The 24626-nt window shown below is 51.3% G+C and overlaps 2 protein-coding genes across 6 annotated transcripts; one reads left to right on the top strand and one right to left on the bottom strand.

The window, feature by feature from the left end:
- Window positions 1–3606: 3606 nt before the first annotated feature.
- On the top strand, window positions 3607–9221 carry CD37 (CD37 molecule). 3 transcript variants are annotated; one of them, XM_061139825.1, is made up of 9 exons: window positions 3607–3628; window positions 4101–4246; window positions 4349–4421; window positions 5444–5568; window positions 5695–5769; window positions 6296–6400; window positions 7115–7351; window positions 7697–7780; window positions 8837–9221. In XM_061139825.1, the coding sequence occupies exons 2-9, from the start codon at window positions 4178–4180 to the stop codon at window positions 8912–8914; spliced, it is 846 nt and encodes a 281-aa protein (XP_060995808.1). In that variant the 5' UTR covers window positions 3607–3628; window positions 4101–4177; the 3' UTR covers window positions 8915–9221. The 3 variants fall into 3 exon arrangements, with proteins under 3 accessions (XP_060995808.1, XP_060995806.1, XP_060995807.1); XM_061139823.1 differs by lacking the exon at window positions 3607–3628 and having other exon boundaries at window positions 4056–4246; window positions 4329–4421; XM_061139824.1 differs by lacking the exon at window positions 3607–3628 and having other exon boundaries at window positions 4058–4246.
- Window positions 9211–23611, bottom strand: TEAD2 (TEA domain transcription factor 2). 3 transcript variants are annotated; one of them, XM_061139820.1, is made up of 13 exons: window positions 23539–23611; window positions 21587–21824; window positions 21136–21200; window positions 20592–20654; window positions 19464–19475; window positions 19117–19233; window positions 18968–19026; window positions 16471–16535; window positions 15277–15425; window positions 12543–12716; window positions 11330–11491; window positions 10514–10666; window positions 9211–10000 (listed from the first exon to the last, which is right to left on the bottom strand). In XM_061139820.1, exons 2-13 carry the CDS (start codon window positions 21816–21818, stop codon window positions 9887–9889), a joined length of 1365 nt encoding a protein of 454 aa, XP_060995803.1. In that variant the 5' UTR covers window positions 21819–21824; window positions 23539–23611; the 3' UTR covers window positions 9211–9886. The 3 variants fall into 3 exon arrangements, with proteins under 3 accessions (XP_060995803.1, XP_060995802.1, XP_060995805.1); XM_061139819.1 differs by lacking the exon at window positions 23539–23611 and adding an exon at window positions 23298–23526; XM_061139822.1 differs by lacking the exon at window positions 23539–23611 and adding an exon at window positions 23298–23525 and having other exon boundaries at window positions 19126–19233.
- Window positions 23612–24626: the final 1015 nt, after the last annotated feature.

Genomic DNA, 24626 nt, shown 5'->3' on the forward strand with positions numbered 1-24626 from the left:
GTATATCAACATAATGAAGACGCTATATGACAAACCCTCAGCTAACATCATACTCAATGGTGAAAGGTTAAAAATCTTTTCTCTAAGATCAGGAACAATACAAAAATGCCTGCTCTCACGATTTCTCTTCAACATAGTACTGGAAGTCTTAGCCACAATAATTAGGCAAGAAAAAGAAATAAAACTTATCCAAATCAAAAAGGAAGAAAATTATCTGTTTGCAGACAACATGATCTATTGTAGAAAACCCTAAAAACCCACAAAAAAAAAAACCTGTTAAAACTAACAAATGAATTCAATAAAGTTACAGGATAAAAATCAACACACAAAAGTCAGTTGCATTTCTATACACTAACAACAAACTATCTTTAAAAAAATTATGAAAGCAATTCCATTTGTAATTGTGTCAAAAACAATAAAACACTGAGAGACCTGTAAATTGAAATCTATAAGACACTGAGGAAAGAAACTGAACAAGACACAAATAAATACAAAGATATCCATGTTCTTGGACTGAAAGAATTAATATTGTGAAAATTCCCATAATGCCCAAAATAATCTACAGATTCAGTGTAATCCTGATCAAAATTCTAATTGCATTTTTCACAGAAATAGGAAAAAAGCTATCTTAAAATTTGTATGGAACTACAAAAGACCCTGAATAGCCAAAGCAATCTCAAGAAAGAACACAATGGGAGACATCATACTTCCTGATTTCAAACTTTGTAACATATACAAAGTTATAGTGATCAAAGCAATATGGTACTGGCATAAAAACTAGCACATAGACCAGTGAAACATAATAGAGAGCCCATAAATGAACACATGCATATACAGTCAACTAATTTTTTATAAGGGTGCCAAGAACACATGATAGGAAAAGAACAGTCTCTTCAATAAATGGGAAAACTGCGTTTCCAGATGCAAAAGAATGAAACTGAACCACTACCATATACCACTCACAAAAGTCGAGAAGGATTAGACTTAAATGTAAAAGCTGAAACTATAAAACTAGAAGAAAGCATAGGAAAACAGTTCCTTGAGTTTTACCAAATTGGTCTTGGTAGTAGTTTATTGGATAAGACACCAAAGCACAGGAAACAAATGCTAAAATAAAAAAGTGAGATTACATCAAACCAAAGATCTTTTGCATACCAGAGGAAACAATCAAGGGCTTCCCTGGTGGCTCGGTGGTAAAGAATCCACCTGCCAATGCAGGAGACACGGGTTCCATCCCTGGGAAGGTCCCACATGCAGAGTAACTAAGTCCATGTGCCACAACTATTGAGCCTGTGCGCCAGAGCCCGGGAGCTGCAACCACGGAAGCCCAAGCACCCTACGGCCCGAGCTCTGCAACAAGAAAACCCACCGCAATAAGCCTACACGCCGCAGCTAGAGAAAAGGTGGTACAGTAACAAAGACCCAGCCCAGCCAAAAATAAATAAATACAATTATTTTTTAAAAAGGAAACAATATATTGAAAAGACACCCTTTTCAATGGAGAATGGGATAAAATATTTGCAAACCATATATCTGAGAAAGGGCTAATATTCAAATTACATAAAGAATTCATATAACTCAACAGCAAAAAAAGCCAATAACTCAATTTGAAAAAATGGGGGAAGGATCTGAATAGACAATTTTTTCTGAAGAAAACATTCAAGTGGCCGATAGAGGCATGCAAAAGTGCTCAACATCACTAATCATGTGTGTGTGTGCATGTGTGTATGCTCAGTCGCTCAATCGTGTCCAGCTCTTTGCAACCCCATGGACTGTAGTCCACCAGACTCCTCTGTCCATGGGTTTTCCCAGGCAAAAATACTGGAGTGGGTTGCCATTTCCTTCTCCAGGGGTTCTTCCTGACCCAGAGACTGAACCCACATCTGTTATGTCTTGCATTGGCAGGCAGATTCTTTACCACTAGTGCCACCTAGGAAGCCCCACTATTCATGAGGGAACTGTAAATCAAAACTATCAAAACCATGAGATATTACCTCATAACAGTTAGGATAGCTGTTATCAAAAAAAGAAGAGATATCAAGTGTTGGCAAGGATGTGGATAAAAAGGAATCATTGTGCACTTTTGTGTGAATGTAAATTGGTGAAGCCACTACGGCAAACAGTATGGAGATTCCTCAAAAAGCTAAAAATAGAAGCACCATATGCTCCTGCAATCCCACTCTGGGTACATATTTAAAGGAAATGAAATCAGTATCTTGAAGGGATATCTTTTCACTCGTGTTCATTGCAGCATTATTCACAATAGCCAAGATAAGGAAGCAATCTAAATGTCCTTCAACAGATGAATGGATCAAGAAAATGTGATATATATATTTCTAATAAATGTATTACAATGGAATATTATTCGGCCATAAAAAGGAAGACAGTCCAGCCACTTGGGACAATATGGATGAACCTGAGGGGGACATTAGGCTAGATGAAATTAGTCATGGATAGATAAATACTGGTATCATTTATATGTAGAATCTTTAAAAAAAATTTTAAGTCCAATTTCATAAAAACAGATTATAGAATGGTGGGATGGGTTGGGGAGTAAGGAAAATGGGGAGACATAGGCCTAAGTATATAAACATTCAGTTATAAGAGGAGTAAGTTCTGATCTGAGGATCTAAATGTACAGTATAGTAACATAGTTAATAATACACTATTGTGTGCTAGAAAGTTGCTGAGAGTAACTTTAAGTGTTCTACACACACACACACACACACACACACACACAAACACTGTTTACTATGTGAGATGAAAACATGTTAATTATCTTGAGCATGGTAATCATTCCACTATATATATGTATATATATATAATACACATATATATAATTGTCCTGTATACTTTAAATATACATAATCATACTTGTCAGTTATTCCTCAATAGAATTGGGATAAAACAAAGAAAGCCTAGAGTTAAAAATCAGAATATTACTAATATGAATTGATTTGTGATGACATTAATAAGAAAATAAATTACATTCAGAGCCTTAAAAAAAAAAAGTGGATGAGATTGCTCAGAAGAGAGAGAGGAAACTAGCTCTCTAAGGAGGTCTGGTTTGCCTGGGTAGATGTTGAGATGGTAGGAACATCCATAATGTTAAATAAACATCGGTGGGGATTTGGGACTTGACAAGTGAGAAGCCTGCAGGATGTCAGGGGAGCTTTCAGAGGCTGCTGGCTGTGGAGCTGAGGCCTAGAGATGATCAGGTATTGCAAACCTGGACCTAACGGCCAAGGTCCTGGGCTCGGTCTTGACTCCAGTGGGGCCTCCCCTTCTCAGGGCCTCGTTGCCGAAGCAGGAAGTACTGCCCTAGGCTCAGCTTCCGCTCTGGGTGTTTTGATACTGCCAAATCACCCCTTTGCACTGGGGATCTTCCCACTTGGGGCCTGCAGTACTTTCACTTCCCCCAGGTGCCCAGCCCCTGCCCCAGCACATGGGAGCACCTTGGTCTACCTTGTTGCCAAGAACTGGACACAGATTCCGAGAGCGGGAAATGATAGGAAGGTGGGGGTGAGGTGCATAAGCAGAGGAAGAAGGACAGGCATGCAGATGAGGGGCCAGAAACCAAAGAGGAAGAGGATGCAGACCTGGTGGGGAAGGGGACAGAGATCTAGAGGTAAAGAGAGTGATAAAGATCCACAGATAAAAGAACAGAGATCCAGAGACTGCGAAGGCCAGGAAGTGGTGGGGGGTGGGGGCAGAAATGAAGGCAGAGATGGCAGAGCTTTGCAGACAGTGAGGTCAGAGTGTCTGTGAGGTCAGCTGCTGTCCAGGGCCAGTCTGGGGTCCTGATGCCCAGAGTAGGTGGGCTGCAAGTACATCAGGATGCCCTATGGGTCCCCCAGCCTGAGCCATGGAGATCTGGGAGGAACTGCCTGGCGTGTCCTTGGTGCCCGTCAATTCCAAGGCCCCTCAGGTACCGGGTGTGCGTCCCAGTGGGGCAAGCGAGGGGAGATGGGGATGAAGACCCAGAAGAAAGTCACCCTGCATGTAAAGAGGCCGGGGGGTGGGGCTCCAGCCCCGGCACTTCCTCTTTCTCTGAGTTCTTCCTTTCTCTTCTGTCTCGGCCTCTCCCCCTCTCTCTCAAGGTCTCTCTGCCCATTCTCCCTGCCACCACCCCTTCTGTCCTGTCCCTCCCACCAGTGTCTCACCCCTCTAGGAGAAGATGTCTGCCCACGATGGCTGCCTCAGCCTCGTCAAGTACCTCCTCTTCGTCTTCAACCTCTTCTTCTTCGTAAGTTGCCTCTTGGCTCCCGAGCCCAGGCCCCAGCCCCTGCCGTAGCCACACCATTTCATTTCCCCGCGTCGCCCACCAGCCATATTCTCCTCTCCCCAGGTCCTAGGCAGCCTTATCTTCTGCTTCGGCATCTGGATACTCATTGACAAAACCAGCTTCGTGTCCTTCGTGGGTAAGGGGGCTTAGGCAGTCCAGGGCTGGGTAGGGGCATTGGGGCGGAGGGGGTGGAGCGGTCTTCCTGGAGCAGGTATGAACAGGGCTCCCCTCCTAGGGGACTCCTGGGGTCTCTCTCATCCCAGGGAGGCCCATGGTGCCCAGTTTTCTTGTCTGATCTTAGGCTCTGCTCCACTCCTTGCTAAGGCCACAACTTCTGAGTCTCAGCTTCTTCCTCTGGCAAATAAGTTGTGCATACCTATAACAATAATAGTGGCCATTTCTCAGGCACTTAGGTGCCAGACAGCTAAGTGTACACCTTAGGTGACATGTAGGTGTCAGATCTTGGGCAAAGATGCTCATCAGATTCTCTCATAAGTCTTCCCTCTCTTGAGGTTCAGAGAGGGGAAGTCACTGGATGTCACACAGCAAGGAAGTAGAAAAGCAGATTAACACTAATAATCATTGTAGGAAAATAACACTGGGGTGGTAGTCAAAATCCTAATAACTCATATTTAATAAATGTTTACAGGATTTATTAAATATGAGGAGGACTAGAGGACTGGTGTAGAGGATCGGACTGAACACATGTCTCCCATGTGTTCCTCAAAACAACTCTAGGAAATAGATATCATTGTTCCCTAGGTCTCAGGGAGGTTTAGGTGGCTGATCTAATGTTGCAGAACAAGTGATGAGGCTGAAACTACTCAGGGTGAGGAGAGACTGAAGGAGAGAGAGACTGAGAACAAGAGGGAAAGACAGAGACCAGGAAGAAACAGGGACAGAGATCCAGAAAGAAGGGGACAGAGACCTAACGACAGAGAGGGCCAGAGACCAGAGAGACGGGTGGGAAGAATTCCAGGAGACAGAGATTCAGTGTAGAACAGGGACACAGACTCAGAGAAAAGGATGCCAGGAGCCCAGGAAGAGGCCCCTTCACCCAGGTTACTGTTCCCCACTTGGGAGATGTGTGGGTGGGGAACCGGGCTGTCTGGAGATGGGCACATGGAGCCCCATGTCACTGCCTCTCCTCTCCCCCAGGCTTGTCCTTCATGCCCTTGCAGATCTGGTCCAAGGTCCTGGCCATCTCAGGAATCCTCACCATGGGCCTTGCCCTCTTGGGCTGTGTGGGGGCCCTGAAGGAGTTCCGCTGCCTCCTGGGCCTGGTGAGTTCCCCTCCACCCTTCCACCTCTAGGATGGTCCACATCTTGTCCTTAAATAGGCCCTGGCAGCCCCTTCATCCTGGGAAGTTCAGCCTGACCTGCCCACTCTGTCTTCCTCCCTGCTCCAGTATTTTGGGACACTGCTGCTCCTGTTCGCCACACAGATCACCCTAGGAATCCTCATCTCCACTCAGAGAGTCCAGGTAAGCTCACCTTCTCCTCCCCTCACCTGAGCTAGTGGGTGGGGGGGGGGGGGGGGTGGAAAAAGACAGAAGCAAAGGCAGACAGGGGCTAACACAGACAAAGATAAATAACAGAGAAAGATAGAGAAGACAGAAAGACAGAGACTGGTAGAGAGACACAGAGAAGGATCTAGAGACAGAGAAGGTCAGAGAAGGACTCACCAACACAAAGGAAGACAGAGATCCAAAGGGAAACAGAAGCGAGGAAAGAAAACACTTGGAGAAACACAGGGCTCCAAGAAAGAGACAGAAACTTAATGAGATCGTGAGAGACAGTGGAGACACGGAAAGACAGACGGTAGAAACAGGCAGAGAGCGGTCTGGAGGGACAGAGACATAGCTAACCATTCAGTGAAACACCGAGGCTGCCACGAAGAAGCTCAGAGACCACTAGAGGCTGGGACGGCTACGGAGTGGCTGGAGTGGGTTGGAGCAGAGGGCAGTGGGGAGGCAGGTGGGGAATTCAGCCTCACTCTCGGCCTGTCAGCTGAAGAAGAAAGTGAAGGACGTTGTGCAGAAGACCATCCAAACCTACCGCGCTCACCTGGAGGAGACGGCAGCGGAAGAGAGCTGGGACTACGTGCAGTTTCAGGTGCGTGAGGCCCCCGCCCACCAGGAACCCTCCCTCTAGCTCTGCGATTCTGACTTGGCTCCGCCCTCTGCCTGGAGGAGACGTGGCCCCGACGGGATCCGAGCCCCCAGCTCTAGGACCCTAACGTAACCCTACCCACCTAAGCCACCTCCAGCCCTTGGCGACTTGGCCCAGTCCCCCAGCTCCCAACGCCTGCAGTGACTCCGCCCCCTGCCTCGACAGGACTCCGCCCTCAGTCCCAAGGTCCTAGCCTGACCCCACTCCCTGCCCAGTAGTGACTCTGGTTCCCAAGGGACCAGGCCCAAGTGAGATTCCTTTCCCTGGTCACTCACACGGCTCCGCCCTCCCATCCATCTTTCCCCTACTTACAGCTGGATTGTACTGCCTACCCAATCCTCCAAAGCGCGATTCTGCAGCTCTTCCCCCAGCCCCAAGACCCCTGCCCCCGTGACTCCTCTCTCCCAACCTCATGTACCCCTAATGTCCCTTGGCCCTGCTGTGACCCCACCCCAGCACACAGTTCTGTTAGCCCTCTACTCCCCAATATGACCCAGTACCCAGTCACACCCATCACCTAGTCCTCTGATCCCCCAAAGCATCTTGCATCTCTTTAGCCCTTGTTCCTCTGATTTGTGTGTGTGTGTGTGTGTGTAGTTGCTTTACAATATTAACTTCTGCTGTACCCTGTTCCTCTGACTCTTGTTCTTCTCTCAGCTCCGCTGCTGTGGCTGGGAGTCTCCTCAGGACTGGTTCCATATCCCCAGCATGAGAAGCAACGAGTCCGAAGGGGACCGCGTGCCTTGCTCCTGCTATAACTCATCGGCGACCAATGACTCCACAGTCTTCGATAAGCTCTCCTTCCCCCAATTCAGCCGGCTCGGATCACTGGCGCGGCCCCGACACAATGCCGAAGTTTGCTCGGTCCCCGCGAACAGCTATATCTACGAACAGGTGGGGAGGATGTGGAGCGCAGGACAAGAGGAGTCTGACAGGGTGGGGCTACGGGAAAGGGCTGTCCTACAACAGGGGCAGAACCCCTACAAGGGGCGGGATCTTTTGGAAGGGCGGGGCCTAAAGAAAAGGCCTAGGCGAAAGGACAGGATCTGGAACGCTGATGCCTGGGGAAGGGGTCTTCGGCTTGGACGGACTGAAGCCCAGAGACTAGAGACCCCTGGTAACTAGGGAATGGGGCGGTACCTAAAAGGGGGGTTAAGGCTGGACTGAGGACAGTGGACCCCGGGCTTGAGGGCGAATCCCAAAAGGAACCCTACCTATAACCTGTCCCTGTATCCCCAGGGCTGCGAACAGAACCTCTCCAACTGGTTGACCAACAACCTCATCTCCATAGTGGGCATTTGTCTCGGCGTGGGTCTACTCGAGGTGATCTGGTCCCGCCCCCACTCGCGATTGGCCTAGATGGCCCTGCCCCAAATTGCGCGTCCAGTCTCTGGGAAAGGCGCATGCATTGACAGAGCTACAGCCAATCCAGGCCTTTCTCGGACTCCACATTGGGACAAGGGAGGCCTAGCCTCTGTGAGCCCTGATTGGTTGCACGGAGGAGCAGGCGTTCCCGCCCTTCCTCACGAGGCTCCCAGTGGTCCTCCTTGGTACATCAACCCCTTGCTATTGGCCGCAAATCCCCCTTTCCCCGCAGGTGAGTGTAGCAGGGCTGAGCCTGTTACTACCGCGCAGCCTGTTGCACCGCGAACCCCAGCCGCAGGTGCCGGGTACCTACAGTTCGAGCTCCGGGCCACGCCCGAGCACCGACGGCAGCGGCGGGCGCTACGGTGTGCTGAGCAGCAGCGGGCGGAGCGGCAGTCTGTGGGGTGGCTGGGGCATGGCGGACGCCTGCCCCAACTGGGGGGACAAGGCCCCGCTGGGCAAGCTGCCCAAGGTGCTGGGGCCCTGGTCGCTTTGGGATCAAGACGAGGAACAACTTGAGACCGGGAGTGCAGGCGCAGAGATGGAGGCCGAGATGGAATTAGAGGCAGAGACGGAGGAGGAGGAGATAGATGAGCCTCCAGAATAAAGGACCCTGGGCTTTCTCCGGATCACGCTCCTTCTCAGACTCTAGACCCTATGCTAGACAAGGCTGGGCTCCCCCTACCCCACCCTATTCGCCCGTCCTGCTTCAAACTCTATTCCCACCCCTCCCCGGCCTGCCCACATGTTTGGTGTCCCAGCCAATTACCCCTAGCCCTTTTACACTAACCGCCGCCACATTCTCCAAACTGCCGTCCCCGAGTCTTTCACCACCAGGCCCATCTCCTACCTACTCCCTTCTCCACACCTCCCAAGGCGAAGCCCCGCCCAACTAGCGGGTCCTCATTTTCTGCTCCTGGCCCCACCCCCTGGATTTTTTCCCCTAGGGACCGGGGTCCTGGAACTCTCCTGGCACCCTCTCGACCTCTCTGACCGCGTCTCCTCTCTCTGTAGCTCAGCTTCATGACGCTCTCCATATTCCTGTGCAGAAACCTGGACCACGTCTACGATCGGCTCGCTCGGTACCGCTAGGCCCCATCCTTCCTGAAGCCCCACCCCGACCCCCTCAAGTGTCCAGGGCATTTAGTTCCCTGGCGCCTGTAAATATTTGTTTAATCCCCAGTTGGCCCCTGCCACTGAGCCCTCATTCCCCTCGGGGGCCCAGGTGTCTGCCTTTCTCGCTGCTGTCACCTCCCCGCCGTGGGACCTGGGGTTTCCGGCCACCAGCTTCCTGTCCCGAAAGACACCTCATTTCCTTGCCTCAGCTGTCAGCCTACCACCTCCCACTAGATTTATTTTTAGCCCAAGCCCCAAATAAATCCCCTGCGTTTTGGTAAAATAGCTTTATCCTCTGTCAAAACACAAACCAACACATTTGAGGGGGGGTGGGGAGGAGAGGGAGGCAACACAGTCTAGCCCCACGGCACATTTAGAAGAGGGCATGAGATTAAAAGGCTGCTTGCCCAGCTGAGAAAAAGTCACGACCCTAACACCCACTTATAAATATCTCGTTATATTAAAAAAAATAATAATATATTTCCAGGGCCACCTGACTCTGCCCCTGCACAGAAAAGGTTAACCTTCAATATTTGATATCAGGGTTCCCCAGATGGAGTGGTAAGAGCAGGGAGATTGAGAAGAGGGAGATGCGGAAAAACAGAGGGAAGAGCCCATGTGTCACTGGGAGCCCTCCAAAACATCCAGAACAAAGAAAAGGGAGGGCACCTGTCAGAGACAGAAACCAGTGCTATCCCGGGGATTCTCTCACTCCTGTCCTCAGTGCCCAATGCTCTGGGATGATCTGTCCTTTCAGACACCCCTGTGAGGTTCCAAGATCAGGATCCATCTTCCCCTCTCAGTCCCAGCCCATTCCACTCACCACCCAGCTTTTACAGTCCTAACAGGGAGCAGTCCCCTCCCCACATTAGAAGCACGGGGAAAGCTGGAGGTCCTGCCTGGGAGGAGAGGGTATTCTGGAGGGTGAGCCACTTTTGGGGTCCCCCTTCAGTCCCTGACCAGGCGATAAATGTGGTGCTGGGCCCCCCGCTCACTGGTGGAGACTTCAAAGACGTAGGCGGTGCAGAGCAACAGTTCCTGGGTGTCTCTGTTTGTCACCACCTGTCAAGGAGGCCAGGAGAAAGGGGTTTGTGCTTGGAACAGAGGGCAGGGAACACTGTGGACCCCCCAACCGAGATGTCATGGGATAAGGGGTCCCCACCATGTCATGTTCCCCCAGGTCGACGGGATGCCCAACATGCCAGGCTCTAGGTCTGAGGGTCCGCAGGGAGAGGCCTCATATCAGATGGTGTATCAAGTCACAGGGTCATCACACTCCCCAGAGTTAAAGGACATCCTACCATACATAACATGCTCCATGGGCTAAGGTTAGGTTCCCTGTGAAGGGGGGTCCCCTAAGCTGAAGATCCACTGTGGGGTGTCCTTCAGGTCAGTTTTCCTCTTATGAGAATGCTGTGGAACCCCCACCGTATCAGTTTCCTGGGTAAAGGGGTCCCCTAAGCAAAGGGTCAAGCACGAGGTGCCCCCCTGTGTCAGTTTCACAGGCTGAGGGTCAGTCGTGGGCACTCCCCTCCACATCAGGGGCCCTGCTCAGGCCGGGCACCAGCACATCACCTGGAGGATGGTGAAGTTCTCCAGGACGCTGTTCATCATATAACGCTCGGGCAGCTGCCGCAATTTGTGCAGAAAATTCACCAGGTACTCGCACATGGGTGAGCGCAGCAGGCGGTACACGAACCTTCCGTCCTCCAGCTGGGCACGCTCCGTCTGAACCAGGGGTTGGGAAGTAGGAAGGACAGTGACTCAGAGACACAGGGGTTCACCCCCAGAGTTTGAACCCACTCTGTGCCACTTCTCAGATGCCACACCCACTCCATTACCCCATCCGCAGCGACCAAAGATGAAAGCCTGAACCCTCAGGTACCCCATTCAGGATTACTAAGCCTGCAACCAAGGACCCCTCCAGCCTCTCAGAGCTGTCCTCTGAACCCTCAAAGACCTCTGAACTCATGTGATCTCCAGGTCCTCAGATACACTCAAACCCTCCAGAGACGCCCTCCATGAGCTCTCCAAAGCCTGTATGACCTCTGTACTTGAGACCCCTCAAGACCTCAGCAACCCCTAGGTGTGACCCCTAACCGCCCCGCCCTGAGGATTCTTCCATATCCACAAGAAGCTTCTGAATCTTAGTGACAGTAAATCTCTGTATCACACAGTAACCTTAAACCCTCAAAGTGACCTCATAGATATCTTTGGAACTCCAGATTAGCTCTAAGTCCCTGTGTGAAAGAGGCTAGGGTACCCCCACCCCACCATGCAAACCCCCAAAGGCCTGAGCTATTGTGGCTCCTGGTCCATTGAGTCTGCGCCCTCCCGAGTAACAGGTGGCTGGGTGCTTACTCACCCAGAGCTCCACCCCTCCAGCCTCACCTCCACCTTCTCCACCACCTGCTTGCCGAAGGAGCAGACCTTGGAGGAACAGGTGAGGGTCATGTGTTCCAGGCTCTCGTACTGGCTGCTCACTCCATAGAAGCCACCGCTGCTGCCGCCGGCCCCCACCTCCTCACCACTCGGGCCCCAGTTCAAGTCCGCCTGGGGGATGGGGAGGTACAGGCAAGTTGGAAGGGATGGCCCTTATAAACAGTGGGAACTCTTCTCAAGTGGGAAGTCTGCTCCACAGCCTGGTGGCGCCCATTGCTTTGCAGTCACCCATCTCTCTTCCTTAACAAAGTCCCCACCTCGCCAGTTTCTGGGAAAAAAAAAACCCACCCTTCCTTCCAGCAGTTGGGTCCCCCAATGGCCCTGACCCTCTCTCCCTGGTAACTTCCCCATTAAAGAGGCCCTGGAATTCAAGTTTTTTTCCGGAAACCTGCAACTCAGGAGGTCAGCCCCTTTCAAGAGCCTGGTTACTAAGGAGGTAGTTATTCCCTAGCAACCAGAGGCTCTCCCTCAAGGCCCTTCATGACCCTGGTTGCTAAGACAAGCACCTACTCCCTAGCAGCAGGGCCTGGTGAGGTCTGGGGAAGCCCGACTCCTCTCTGGAAAACTCTCCCAGGCCCTTTCAGCCAATTCTCAGAGGTCAGATCCCGTCATAATCCCAGTGGCCAAGTGGACAACAGCCCAGGGATCGAACCCTCACCCCTGCAGTGGAAGTGCGGAGGCTCAACCAACAGACCGCCAGGGAAGTCCCAAGGCCAGACATTCTTAGCAACAGGGCCTGGTGGAACCCAGCAAAGCCTCATCCTCTCTTTAGAAACCAAACACTCCAGGATTCATTTGCTAAGGGGCTGGGGCCATTCCTTAGCAAGAGGCTTGGTGTGGTCAGGTGGGAAACAGGCAAAACTGAAATGCCACAAGCCAGTCCCCAGGGCCATATCAGTCGCACGACTGGGTGTGGCAAAGTCTAGTGGAGTCTTCGGAGGATGGAGGTCCCCACACCTGCACTGGTCCCATCCATCCCGCCCTGTAGGTAAAACTCCTTCCTGTTCCTTGCTGCTAAGGGGGCTGACACTGGGAGCCACGAGAACTGGTAAGGCCCAGGCTGACTTGGGCAGGTCCCGAAACTGTCTCCGTTAGAGCCAGTGGCCTGAGCTGGGAGGCCACGTGATTTATGAGCTCTTTTGTTTTTGGTGGCAGAACTCACCCAGAACTTGACCAGGAAGAAGGCATGGGGGGGCCCACGATCATACAGCTCCCGCAGACCACCCTTTTTCTCGGGGAATTTGTCGTAGATCTGCCGGACGTCCACACTCTCGAGGGGGGGCGCTCCAGGGCTGGGGCAGTGCTGGCTGATGTGTACAAACAGGTGCCTCTGGTACTGAGGAGGGACGGCGAGGAGTAAGGAGTGGGAGACAGACTAGACTCCCAGTCCTCACTGCCCAAGCCCATCCCTCACTCCGTCACCATCTGCCACAGCTCTTACTAACTGTTCCACAGGGCCCAGCTCTCAGGCACTGTCCCCATTCCCTGCTGCCCTTTTACTCCCACATTCCCTCAGCCCCCAAGCCCTGTCCATAGTGCCCAGTTCTCTGCCCTGTCCCCTGATCCCCATCCCCACGGCTCTGTCCTCTCCCACCCTCACCCCAGCCTTCTCCTTGGCCTCCCAGCCTCCAATCTCTCCTCTCCAGTTCATCACTCACAGGGCTTCAGAGCTGACCAACCCTGCTCTTAATCCTCCCATGGCTCCCCAGTGCCTCCCAGGACAAAGCCCACACCCCCTCAACCTGACCCTGTATTAAAAAAGTTTTCATGGATGGATGGATGGGAATCCACACAGCCCACATCAGGATTTCCTATCTGTTCCTTTTTTTTTTTTTTTTTTTTTTTTAATTTGGCTGCATCAGGACTTAGTTGTCATATGATGTGGGATCCTCAATCATTGCTGTGGCATGTGGGATCTTTAGTTGTGACATGTGGGGTCTAGTTCCCTGACCAAGGATCAAAGCCTGCATTGGGAGCGTGGACTCTTCACCAGTGGACCACCAGGGAAGTCCCTCTGTTTCTATTCTTATCACTTCTGTTCATACCCTGAAAATACTCCCCTTCTTCTTTTCCAGAACTAATCCCCCCTCTGATATTCCCAGGCTCAAGTCCATCCAAATCTGCCTTTTCCTGGAAGCCTCCCTGTATCACAATCAGATGGCATCTCTCCACCCTCCCTTTCCTCCCATGGTTCCCCATCACCCTGTACACAAAGCCTGGGTCCCTCACTCAGCTTGGCAATGCCAGCTTTTCCAGAACCAGCTCCCCCCATATTCAATTATTTGTTTTCCTGAAAACTTCATGCTGTTTCTATCTCCGTGTCTGAAGCATCCAGTTCTGCACATGGCAAACTCCTATATAACCCTCAAAACCCAACTCAAATGTTGTCATCTCAGGGATCTCTTCACTCACTCCCCAGATATGATTCCTCAGAAAAACATGAGCTTCCCCTATCCCAGCACATATTTGACATCTATCAAAAGACCTATGGTGTGCAAGGCACTATTCTGGGTCCCAGGGCTACAAGGCAAAGTCTCTGACCTCAGGGAGCTAGTCAGAAACAGGAAAAATTTTTAAATCTTTCCATAGATGATAGAACCTTCAGAGAGTGATGTATGCTATGAAAAAATAAAGCACAGGGATGGGGGAAGAGTGGTGGTAGCTGGCATTTCCATAAAGTGGCTTGGGAAAGCCCATGTGAAAAGATAATCAAGCAAAGCAATGAATGGGTGGAAGGAGAGAATGGGGATATCTGGGAAAAGCACATCCAGGTGCAAAGGCTCTGAACCAGGAGCTGATCTGGCATGTTTCAGAAAGGGCATGGAGGTCAGTATGGCCAGACCAGAATAAACAAAGGTGAGAGGACAGGAGGTAAGATCAGAACAGGAATGAGGGTCAGACCACCCAGAGCCTTGTAGGCAACTGAAAGGACGCTAGCTTTCGCTCCAAGTGAGACAGGAGGGTTTTAACCTGATCTGACTTGGGTTTTACCAGGACCAGGATATACAGAAACTGGTGTTTAGATCTCTGTGGCAGATACTGCTGTGTTCACAAACCCCATTTCCTTTTCCCACCACTAAACTACACTTCCCAGGCTCCTTTGCAGTTAGGTGTGACCATGTGACTAAGTTCTGGCCAATGGGATGTGAGCAGACCTGACAGTTGCTATATCCAACTCAGACTCATAAAACTTGCATAGTTCTTGACTCTCTCCCTTCCACCATCTGCCAGCCAGATGCAGAGCATCCAGCAGCATCTTCTAGAGTCCTAGAAAACGGCAGAGCCACAAAATGGAAGTAGCCTGGATTTCCCAAATCATTCTGTGGAAGGCTCCTAACGACCAGCCATATTGAAATGTTATGAGTGAGAAACTTCTATGATGTTCAACCCCTGAGGGTTGGGAGTTATTACTTCTAACATTCAGTCCACTTGGGCTGTTATGGCACCTGTCTCCATCCTAAGCCAGGAAAGCTCACACCTAGAAACATATTTTCTTCCCCAGGTTCCCAGTATCCACCACAAAGCCTAGTGCACAGTTGGCACTCAAAACTGTTTACTTAATGAATGAGTGACGTCCTGAGGGATTTCTCTGGCTTTCCCAACCCATGACCCCATGACGTTCTAGTTCCTTTATTCTAGTAGTTCTCAAAGTTTGGTCCCTGCACCAGCAGCGGCAACATCACCTGGTAGCTTGTTAGAAATGCAAAATCTCAGATCCTACACCAGATCAACTGAATCAGAAATTCTAGGAGTGGACCTAGCAAACTATGTTTTAACAAGCTCTCCATGTTATTCTGATACATGCTAAAATTGAAGAACCACTGCTTTATGCTTCCCCTTGCTAGAACCCTCTTCATTCCAAAACCCTCCCGTGACTATCCCAAAATTGCACTCACAGAGTCAGCTGCATCTGGCGGTTCCACAAAGGCCGAGAACTCCACCAGCTGCAACCGAGCAGTGCCCAGAGCCCGAGCCTGCCAGGCTGGGGGTGATGGAGCGGGTGGGGGCAAAGCGGGAGGTGAGAGGGCTTGGGGGGGCTCGTACCCTAGAAAGAGAGAAGAACAAACAATAAAAATTGCTAACATTGATTGACTCTGTCAAGCACTGTTCTCTCTTGCCTGCCTCCTCTTAGAAGCTGAAAAAGCTAAATACTCACTTTCCCAACCTCCCCTGCAGCTAGAGGTGGCCATGTGACACAGTCCTAACCAATGAGACGTTACGGAAAATCTGCTGGGGGGCTTCTGGGAAGGAGTTTCTTCCTGAATGAAAAAGACAGAACTTTGGGAGGAGAGAGCGTTTGGCTCTAGTGAAATCCTCCTTGAGCTGTGATGCCTGGAGTCACAACAGCCATCTTGGGATAAGACAGAGGCCACTAGAGAGATGCCAGTCCTGGTATTGCTGAGCTGCTGAACCAGCATAGGAGCAGTCCACCTCCAGACTTTTTGTTATGTGGAATCATAAAGCTTTTACTATTTAAGACACTATTAATTTGGATATTCTGTAACTTGGAGCCAAAAGCATTCCCACTTGATGGATCTGTGAAACCTGAGAGTTCTTTCACCAATGTGAGTTCTTAGGACCACCCAGCATGGACTTCTGGAAGCCATCTTTGCTATCAGGTGGACACAGCCTGCCAGAGAATGAAGCCACCACAGAGGAAAGCAGAACCAAGCAACTCCTGTTGCTACCATTTGAGCTCCTGTATCCAGCCATGCCTGAACCCCTAACTCCTGAAATATCAGTTACCTGAACCAATAGAATCTCTCCTTTTTGTTATTTTCTTTTTTTGGTTATCTAGCCTGATTTGGATTTTTATCACTTGCAGCTGAAAGAATCTTGATTAATATATCAATGTCCTTGATATCCTTCAGGTTAGCAAGTGAACAAACATAAACCCAGTAGATCTGGCTACAGAAGCGAGGATCTCAACCACTACAAATTCTGGCACATCTTTCCACACTCCCACAGGCCCTGCCTCAGAGCTAGATCTCAATAAGATGGTATCCCCTAATTCATGGAGGGTAGAAGGAAAGGCAGCTGGAGCTGAGAAAAGAGGAGAAAACGAGGGAGGGTGGAGAAAAGGCTCTTACCTGGGAGGTCAGCAGATGGAGGAGTCAGTGACAAGGAGAACGGTGTCTGCGAGAATGGCTTCACACTGAGGGAGAAAGGAAGCTGGGGGTCAGCAAAAGGAAAGATGCCAATCATACCAGCTAACAATTACTGAGGGACCACGGCAAGCCAGATCCTGTGCAAGCACATTATGGGCACCATTTCCTTGAAGACTCACAGCCTATCAAGGTAGGTGTGATGATTGCTCTTCTCATTTTGCACTGGAGGAAACTGAGACAAACGGGGTCAACTGACCTGCCCAAAGTCACACAGCTGGTATGGCGGAACCTAGGTTCAAACCCAGATCAGCCCCCACCACAAAGCCTGTGATCTTAAGGGGCCCCCAACTTTTCTGGCACCAGGGGCCAGTTTCACGGAAGACAGTTTTTCTCCAGCCCAGAGGTGGGGGCAGGGGGGAACAGTTTCTGGATGATTCAAGTGCATTACATTTATTGTGTGCTTTATTTCTATTATTATTATATCAACTCCACCTCAGATCATTAGGCATTAGATCCTGGAACTTGGGGACCCCTGGTCTAGAGGATATTCTGGTACCTCTCACAAAATGGCAGAAAGAGAACACAAATGGGGTCTCAAGAGGTGGGAAGAAAACAAAACATAGGAAACTTGGAAAAAGAGGAGGCTGAAGGCTCAGGAAGGTGGGGAGAAAAAGACCAGTGGGACATCAGGCCAAAGTTCAGGGTAAGGGAGCAGAACAATAGAATCTAAAACAGTGCTGTCCAACTCAAAATAGCCAAACATGGAAGCAACCTATGTGGTCATCAACGATGAACAGGTAAAGAAAATGTGGTACATATATACAGTGGAATACTACTCAGTCACAAGAAAAGAATGAAATAATGCCATTTGCAGCCACATGGATAGACCTAGAGATGTTCAGACTAAGTGAAGTAAGTCAGACAGAGAAAGACAAATACTATATTATATCACTTACATGTGGAATCTAAAATATGACTCAAATGAACTTACCTACAAAACACAAGCAGTCACAGACCCAGGGAACAGATTAGCAGATAGAAACTATTATATATAGGATGGATAAACAACAAGGTCCTACTGCATAGCACAGGGAACTATTTTCAATATCCTCTGATAGACCATAATGGCAAAGAATATGAAAAAGAATGTATATATATATATATATGTGTAACTGATAACTTTGCTATATACCCAAAACTAACATTGTAAATCAACTATACTTCAATTAAAAAAAAATTTTTTTTAATAGACATTCTGAAAAACATAATACTGAAAGAAGAAAACTGCCATATGGATCCCACTTCAGTTTTATGTTTACATAGGTGATGATTTAATTAACATTCACTGTCCCGCATTTGACTATCAACTCCATAAAGATGGGATCCCGGTACCCAGTGCAAAGTTTGCTGAACCACCTCTCCTTCCAGCCCAACCTTCTCCCCTGCAAACCTGTGGTTCCTGTGGCCCCCAGAGACTTGTTCAGACAATTTTCTGTGCCCATACACAGCAGCAGCTCCCCAATGAACTTTCTTCTCTCCCAGCCTGGATCCCACAGCCTGTCTTTCCCTGGTAACACTCACCATGCTCCTTCCTCACCATCCTGAGGCCACAGTGCTCCACCAATACCCACCTAGCCTGGATCCACTGCCCCCTCTCTGGGCTGAAGACTCCATTTCCCATGAGCCCCTGTGGCCCATTTCTAGTCTTCTAGACTGACGGACAGGGAGGCCTTGCGTGCTGCAGTCCATAGGGTTGCAAAGTGTTGGACACAACTAAACAACTGAACAACGAACGACTCAAAGCATATCCTGTCACCCTCAGGGCTCTCAGAGATGAAAAGGGGCCCATTTCCTTCCTTCTGACTCTGAGAGAAGATAAAGATCCCTGCTCTACTCTCAGGCCCAAGAACCACCTTTATGGGACGAGAATGAGCTTTCCCATGAGCCTCTGGGGCTCCACTCATTCCTCTGGACCTACAGAGGTTCCCAGCACTTTGCACCTACAACTACTGCCTTTCCCATGAGCCTCTGGGACTCAGACAATCTCTCTGGGAGGTCATTACCCACCATGGACATCCTGCAGGGACTCCCACATTCATCAAATCCCACACTGAGCTCATTTCCACCCCAAACCCACTCCTCCCCCAGGCTGCACATCTCTGGATGGTCCCACCTACCCCAGTCACCAGCCAGACCCCAAGCACTGTCCTTGCCTCCTCCCTCCTTCTCAGCCCAGCAGGCCCCAGCCTCATTTCTCCTCCTCCTGTCTCTCTGTCCCTGCTCAGACCAGCTCCTCTTCTTCAGACCACTGCCCCAACCTCCTCCCTGGGATCCAAATCCAGACAGCCTGACTCCAGAGTCTATGTTCACAAGGAAGTTGGGAGCTGGAAGTTGGAGTAAGAAAGGTTTGGGTGGAGAGGGAAGAGAGGGTTGGAGGGGGAGGGGGAGCAGGCGCTGAGCTGGAATAGAAAGAACTTACTCAGGAACATTCCAGGGGGGCCCAGAACTCCCCGACCAAAACTGGAAAAGCTCCGGGGTCTGTAGAAGAGACAAAGAAGGGTGGTGTCAATCAATTTCCTGTTGAAACTGCAATCCCATCCCTCCGGCCCTGAACCCCACAATGCCCACCCAGGCCACCTGAGGACCGGTGGGACCCAGTTTGGCCTGCAGGGAAGGTGCTGAGATGAGCTGGGCAGAGGACATGGTGGCCATTGTCTGGAAAGCCTTGTCCTTGGAAACCTGGTCCTGGAGGAGAAGTTGGAGGCCCATGTTAATGGGGAGTCCCAGTGGATAAAGGAAGGGTGGGACAAGGACAAGGCAGGGCAAGCCTGGGGAGATGCAGAGTTGGGGAGTCAAGACAAAGCATTGGGGGCGGGTTCAGGTCCCTCTCACTACAGCCCCCTGCCCCTCCTGGCCTCCTCAGGAATGTCTGTCTGGGTAAGGGAGCGAGTGGGAGGATGGGCTGGGGGACTTACCACATTCAGGGCCTGCCCATGGGGGTGGGGGAGGGCGCCAAAGAAGGAAAGAAAACATAATTTAGGAAATGAGGCCTGGACTCCTCCCACCACCACCCCCCCACACCTTCCTGCCCTCCCAGCCCCTACAGCCCAGCCACCCTGAGCTGACCAAAGGGAGGAAGGGGGAGTAAGGGATGAATATGGAACAAGAAATAAAGAAGGCCAAGCCTAGAGGGGGAAAGGGGCTCCCCTATCCAGAATATAAGACAGCAATGAGGATTTCTAGCCAGAAGTGGAGGTTTCTGAATATGCAGACCACAGGATATGAGACTATTAGACCCGGAGGGAAGAGACACTGAAGGTTTCCCAGCCCAGAGAGGACAGAGGGGGAACAGCAAGCTCCAAAAAAGACCAAAGACTGGAAGTGAAGCTTGCAGACTTAGTAAAGGGAAGGGGAGCTTCTGGGTATAAAAAGACCAGGAAGCGGTGGTCCCCAAGTCCTAGGGAAGAGCAAGAAAAGACCTCAACTCGGAAGAGAAGAAAAATGAGGATCTCGGGCCAAGAGGGAACAGGAAATCCAGAGCATGCAAAAAAAAAAGTAAAGGGATATGAACGTCTCCAAAAGGAAATGAAGATTTCTGGGCACAGAAAGTGCAGGCGGGCCACATGGGAAGATGAACCAGGAGACGAAGAGGAGATCTTCACAGCACCAGAGGGAAAAAGCAATGAGAACACCAGGGAGAGAAGAGGGAGGGGAGGGGAAGGAAGACAGGAGCAGTCAGAGGAGAAGCCCAACACCCCATCCTTCTTGCCTGTCCTAAGCTAAATCTCAGTCCCCCTCTCTCTATGACATTTTTCTACCCAGGGTCTCCGTTCACCCCCTGGCTGGGCCACTAACCCCCCACCTTGGGTCTCTGCTCTCCTGCTCTGTATGCCTCTCTGGGTGACTCTGTCCCCCTCTCCAGGTCTCTGCCCCCACACCCTGGGTCTGCTCTCTTTCTCTGCATCTCTACTGCCCTCCCTCTCTTTCTGGGTCTCTGTCCCTTCCACCCAGGTCTGTGTCCCCCCTCTCGCTGGTGCCTGTCCTCCTCTCTCAGAGTGCCTGCTTCCCTCTCAAGGTGTCCGTCACAGTTCCTTGACCTCTACCTTGAGCTTGGACTGGATTTCCCTCGATTTCCTTCGGGCCAAAACCTGGATGTGACTAGAGACCTAAGGGAGGGACAAAGCAGCAGATTCAGGCCACAGCCACTCACGCCTTGCATCCCCTACCCCTCCTCCCCCGCTCCAGGTGCCCCCACAAAGCTGGTGAACACGAAAGATGACAAATACACAGAATGGGCCCGCCATCTCGGCACTTTGGAATCGATGTGTCCATAAAGGCCTTTCTCTTCTCATGAACACTACTAATCATCCCCAGATCCAGTAAATCCCCAAATCCAGTAAAGGAAATTATTTCCCTTTCACACCTTGTTCTCTTTGGCCCTCTGTTCGGTCTTACCCTCTGGTTCCCATGCAATTGCTAAGAGAACTATACCAAAACAGGCACAGTTAGCGCACCCTAACCAAGGTGCCAAGAGGAGAGACAAAAGCCCATGAACAAGCCCCTCCTCTAACCTGAATCTGCCAGTAGGATGAGAACCTAAGAAGACAAGCCCACCCCAGACAGAAGCCCACCAGACAGTCCTGAAACCTGTTTGCGAGTTCGGGTCTTTCCCGTTCTCAGCTTGATGTAGCGGGCAATCAGTTCATTCCGACCTGAAAAGTCAAAGATGGAAGAGAGTTAGACCTTCAGCAGAACTTCCCAACAGAGAAGACACCAAGGAAGGAGAGAGAGGCAACATTTCCACAGCAAGCCGTGGGCTACACGGGAGAGGAGTTTTGATTGCAGGCTTTGGAGCCAGGCAGCCTGGGTTCAGATCCCAGTTCTGCCACACACTGGCTCTGTGTGGCCTCAGGCAAATTACTTAGCCTTGCTGGGCTTTGGGTTCCTCATCTGTGCAAACGGTGATGCTAACTCCTACCTGAGTTATCGTGAGCACACGATGTGCTGTTATGTGAACAGTGATGAGAGCTTCCGCCAATGTTCCTTAATATTTTTATTAACCAGTGGGGGCTAAGGCAAAAACGAGGGCTGGACTCACCATACATCTTGCCTTCATCAGACAGGATGATTTTCCGCCGGCCACAGGGCGGGTAGATGGCCAGGGCCTCCTGGAAGCTCTGCTCGATGTCTGGACTCCAGACACCTTCTGCGTCTGGGCCCCCGTCGCCCCCCGCCCCCTCACTGCCGCCGGTGCCCTCCTCGCTTCCTTCCTCACTTCCTGTCCAACCGCTGCCATCGTCCAGGGGGGCCCCAGCCCGGGGTTCCCCCATCTGGGCCTGGAGGAACACAGAGTTCAGCAAGGTTCCCCGGATCCACCCAGAGAGACCTCAGAACAGAGGCCCAGATCACTGGGTCTGAGGGGAGAGGCTGGGGGCACCTGGACACCCAGATCTGAGGGAGGAGGGGGCTGGAGGCTGAACTCCTGGATCTGAGGGAAGCAGGAGACTGGGAGCCTGGATTACTGCGTCCTGGAGAAAAAGGGGCTGGATTTCTGGGAAGCTTAGGGTGAGAGGGTTCTCCTCTGTGTTCTCAGTGGAGCCTGGATTGTGATGAAGTCTTAAAGACCCCAGAACAATGCCTAGGGTCCAGGAGGGCTGAAACTTTAGCTATGGATTACTAGTTTAAAGAAGATAGGCGTCAGAGCCTAGCTGCAGGGACGGGGGACGTGGGTGAGATCTTCTCAGTCCCATGCCAAGAACAGGTGCCAGGGTGTGAGCAGCAGCTGCTAGAAAAGGAGGGGCACAGGCCCTAGGAAGGGTGAGGGCAGATCCAGAGACAGAGACTCAGAGAGGACAGAGATCCAGAGACAGGGAACACAGACCTAATGTCGAGGGACAGAGATCCAGAGGGAGGGGGACCAGAAATCCAGAAAGAGGGAGACAGAGACCCAGAGGGAGGGAACAGAGACCCAGAAGGAGGGGGACCAGAGATCCAGAGACAGGGGCACAGAGACCTAGAGAGAGAAGGACAGAGACTCAGGGCAGAAACTCAAGCCAAGACCAGGAAAGACCCACAGAACCACAGACTGGGGGGCAGGGGCGCCCTGCCATCAGGAGAGCCAGAACAAAGGGCCCAGGCGTCCCCTCCCCCAGTTTCCCACAACCCCTATCAGGGGAGGGACTGGCCAGCGAGGGCGCCTCCCCTCTGGCCCCCAGCCCCGCCCCTCCCCTCCCCTCCCCCCCCCTCCCCTCCTCCCTGCGCCGTGGGCTCTGATCCAACTCAAGTTCCCAGTGACTTTCCGGAGGCCGGGAACAGGGGGAAACTTTTTCCAATACAGTCAGATCCCGCCTCCCTGGCAGCTCCACGTCTTCCACGGCTTTCCCAGGACCCCAGAGTCCGGACTCCCATCCCCCTCCTCCCTCGGACCCCGGAGCCCCGGTCCAGACAGACAAAGACCCCAGGCCGAGCCCAGTGGCGCTGCGGCATTCAGGACCCCCGTAGGCCAAAATCCCAGCCCAGCTCTCCCCCATGTGGCCAGACAAAGGGACGTAGGAGCCGAGTCAGAAAGGTTCCCCCTAATTTCCCGCCCCAGGTCCCAAACCTCCAGAGAGACAAGATGAAGATCCAGAAAGTCCCGGAGCCCCCTTTCGGCCACCCAGGAGGCCTCTTTTCTCCATGAGGAGGACCAGGCGTCCATAAATGACACGCACAAACCAATTCGGTCAGAAACAAGCATGAGGCCCTTTCTCACTTGAAACCGACACCTCCACAGACACTCACACCCCCCAGCGTCCCCAGCCCTTACTCACTCCCAGGCGCACACTCCCAAACTCAGACACATCAACAGACACCCGAACTCTGGCGAAAGTTGCAACTCCACACTTAGACTCGGTCTCAAGAGCGCAAATTCCGGCCCCCGGTCATAAAGAGGGCGGCAAGCAATTCAGAGACCGTCCCACGAACACCTCAACTCATAAGGTGTAACTTCCCACTCGAAATCACACACCCCAAAGCACGATCCCCGACTCCCGCCGGCGCCTTCCTACCTACCTCCCGGCCTGGGGCTGGGGAGCCGCGGGCGGGCGGGGCTGCGAGGGAGAAAGTTGCCCGGGAGCTTTGTTTGGGAAAAGTGGGAGGGACCGGAGGGGGGGCGGGTCCCGGCGCCGGACAGCGGGAAGGGGGATCCTACGGTGACAGTTTCGGAGAGAATTTTTGCTTTGGCCAAAGAGAGATGAAATCTAGCCGGGGCCTGTAAGAATTCCGAGATTCTGATGCTTGGATCCCTGAGAGAGGAGGGGAATGGAGGGTCTGGCCACCTGGGTCTGAGGGAGAATTGATGGGGGCCTGGAAACCTGGAACTGAAGCAAGAAGGGACTGGGGGCCAAGCTTCCTGAATCTGGAGGAGGAAGGGTCTGGGGCCCGGCCTCCCAGCCACCCTCCAGTGTAGTTTGTGTATTGCAGATGTGGAAGTGACTGATATTAATAGAAACACAAAAGAATCTTCCCTGTTCAGTCTCAAGTGTATTTTTGAGGATAGAAGTATGGAGATGGGTTTCTTATTGATTTCCATTGATTTCTCTTGATTGATTAGCCTCATTGTGACCTCATCAGAGTTAAGGGTCGTGGGCAAGACGACTGGGAGTTTATTGGAAGTTCACGAAGACACTGATTCCCGAATCAACATGCACTAGTGGACTAGAAGTGGCCTCTGTCCCAGGACCAGGAGAGAGCCTTGGTGCCGGAGGAGAGAGATGAGAGTCCCTTAATTATATCCCTTAAAGATGAGTGTTCAAACTGAAGAGGCTAGAGGGGCTGGATCAAGAATCTCGTGTCCTGAGGAAGAAGGGAGCCCAGGTTCCAGGTTCCCTGTAAGGTGGGACATAAGGCTGCTTTTAGGGTTTCTAGGGAGGAACTTTTTGGTGGAACCGTAGAGTTCAGCGTCCCTACATTGCCCTCTGTTGAGCGCATTAATCGTTTCAAAACCTAAAGAAGACGAGAAGGGACACGGAGAAGCTTTCGAAGACAGATACAAAACTAAGCAGTGGGTGAATCAGAAGGACTGTTCAGATACCTGTATTTCAAGAGCAGAGGGAGCCTAGGAATGGAACTGAGGGCTTTAGGGACAAGATCCAGGGCAC

The sequence above is a fragment of the Dama dama genome, chromosome 4, assembly GCF_033118175.1.
Source record: "Dama dama isolate Ldn47 chromosome 4, ASM3311817v1, whole genome shotgun sequence".
NCBI classification, from domain to species: Eukaryota; Metazoa; Chordata; class Mammalia; order Artiodactyla; family Cervidae; genus Dama; species Dama dama.

Bases quoted from the DNA above. Each gene is read 5' to 3' on its own strand.
- CD37 (XM_061139825.1), top strand. From the start codon at position 4,178: ATGTCTGCCCACGATGGCTGCCTCAGCCTCGTCAAGTACCTCCTCTTC. The intron at 4,247-4,348 runs GTAAGTTGCCTC...TCCTCTCCCCAG, and splicing joins TCTTCAACCTCTTCTTCTTC to GTCCTAGGCAGCCTTATCTT. The intron at 6,401-7,114 runs GTGCGTGAGGCC...TTCTTCTCTCAG, and splicing joins GGGACTACGTGCAGTTTCAG to CTCCGCTGCTGTGGCTGGGA.
- TEAD2 (XM_061139820.1), bottom strand. From the start codon at position 21,818: ATGGGGGAACCCCGGGCTGGGGCCCCCCTGGACGATGGCAGCGGTTGG. The intron at 20,655-21,135 runs GTTTCAGGACTG...TCCCTCCCTTAG, and splicing joins AGACCCGAACTCGCAAACAG to GTCTCTAGTCACATCCAGGT. The intron at 11,492-12,542 runs GTGAGTTCTGCC...CCCATCCCCCAG, and splicing joins TCTTCCTGGTCAAGTTCTGG to GCGGACTTGAACTGGGGCCC.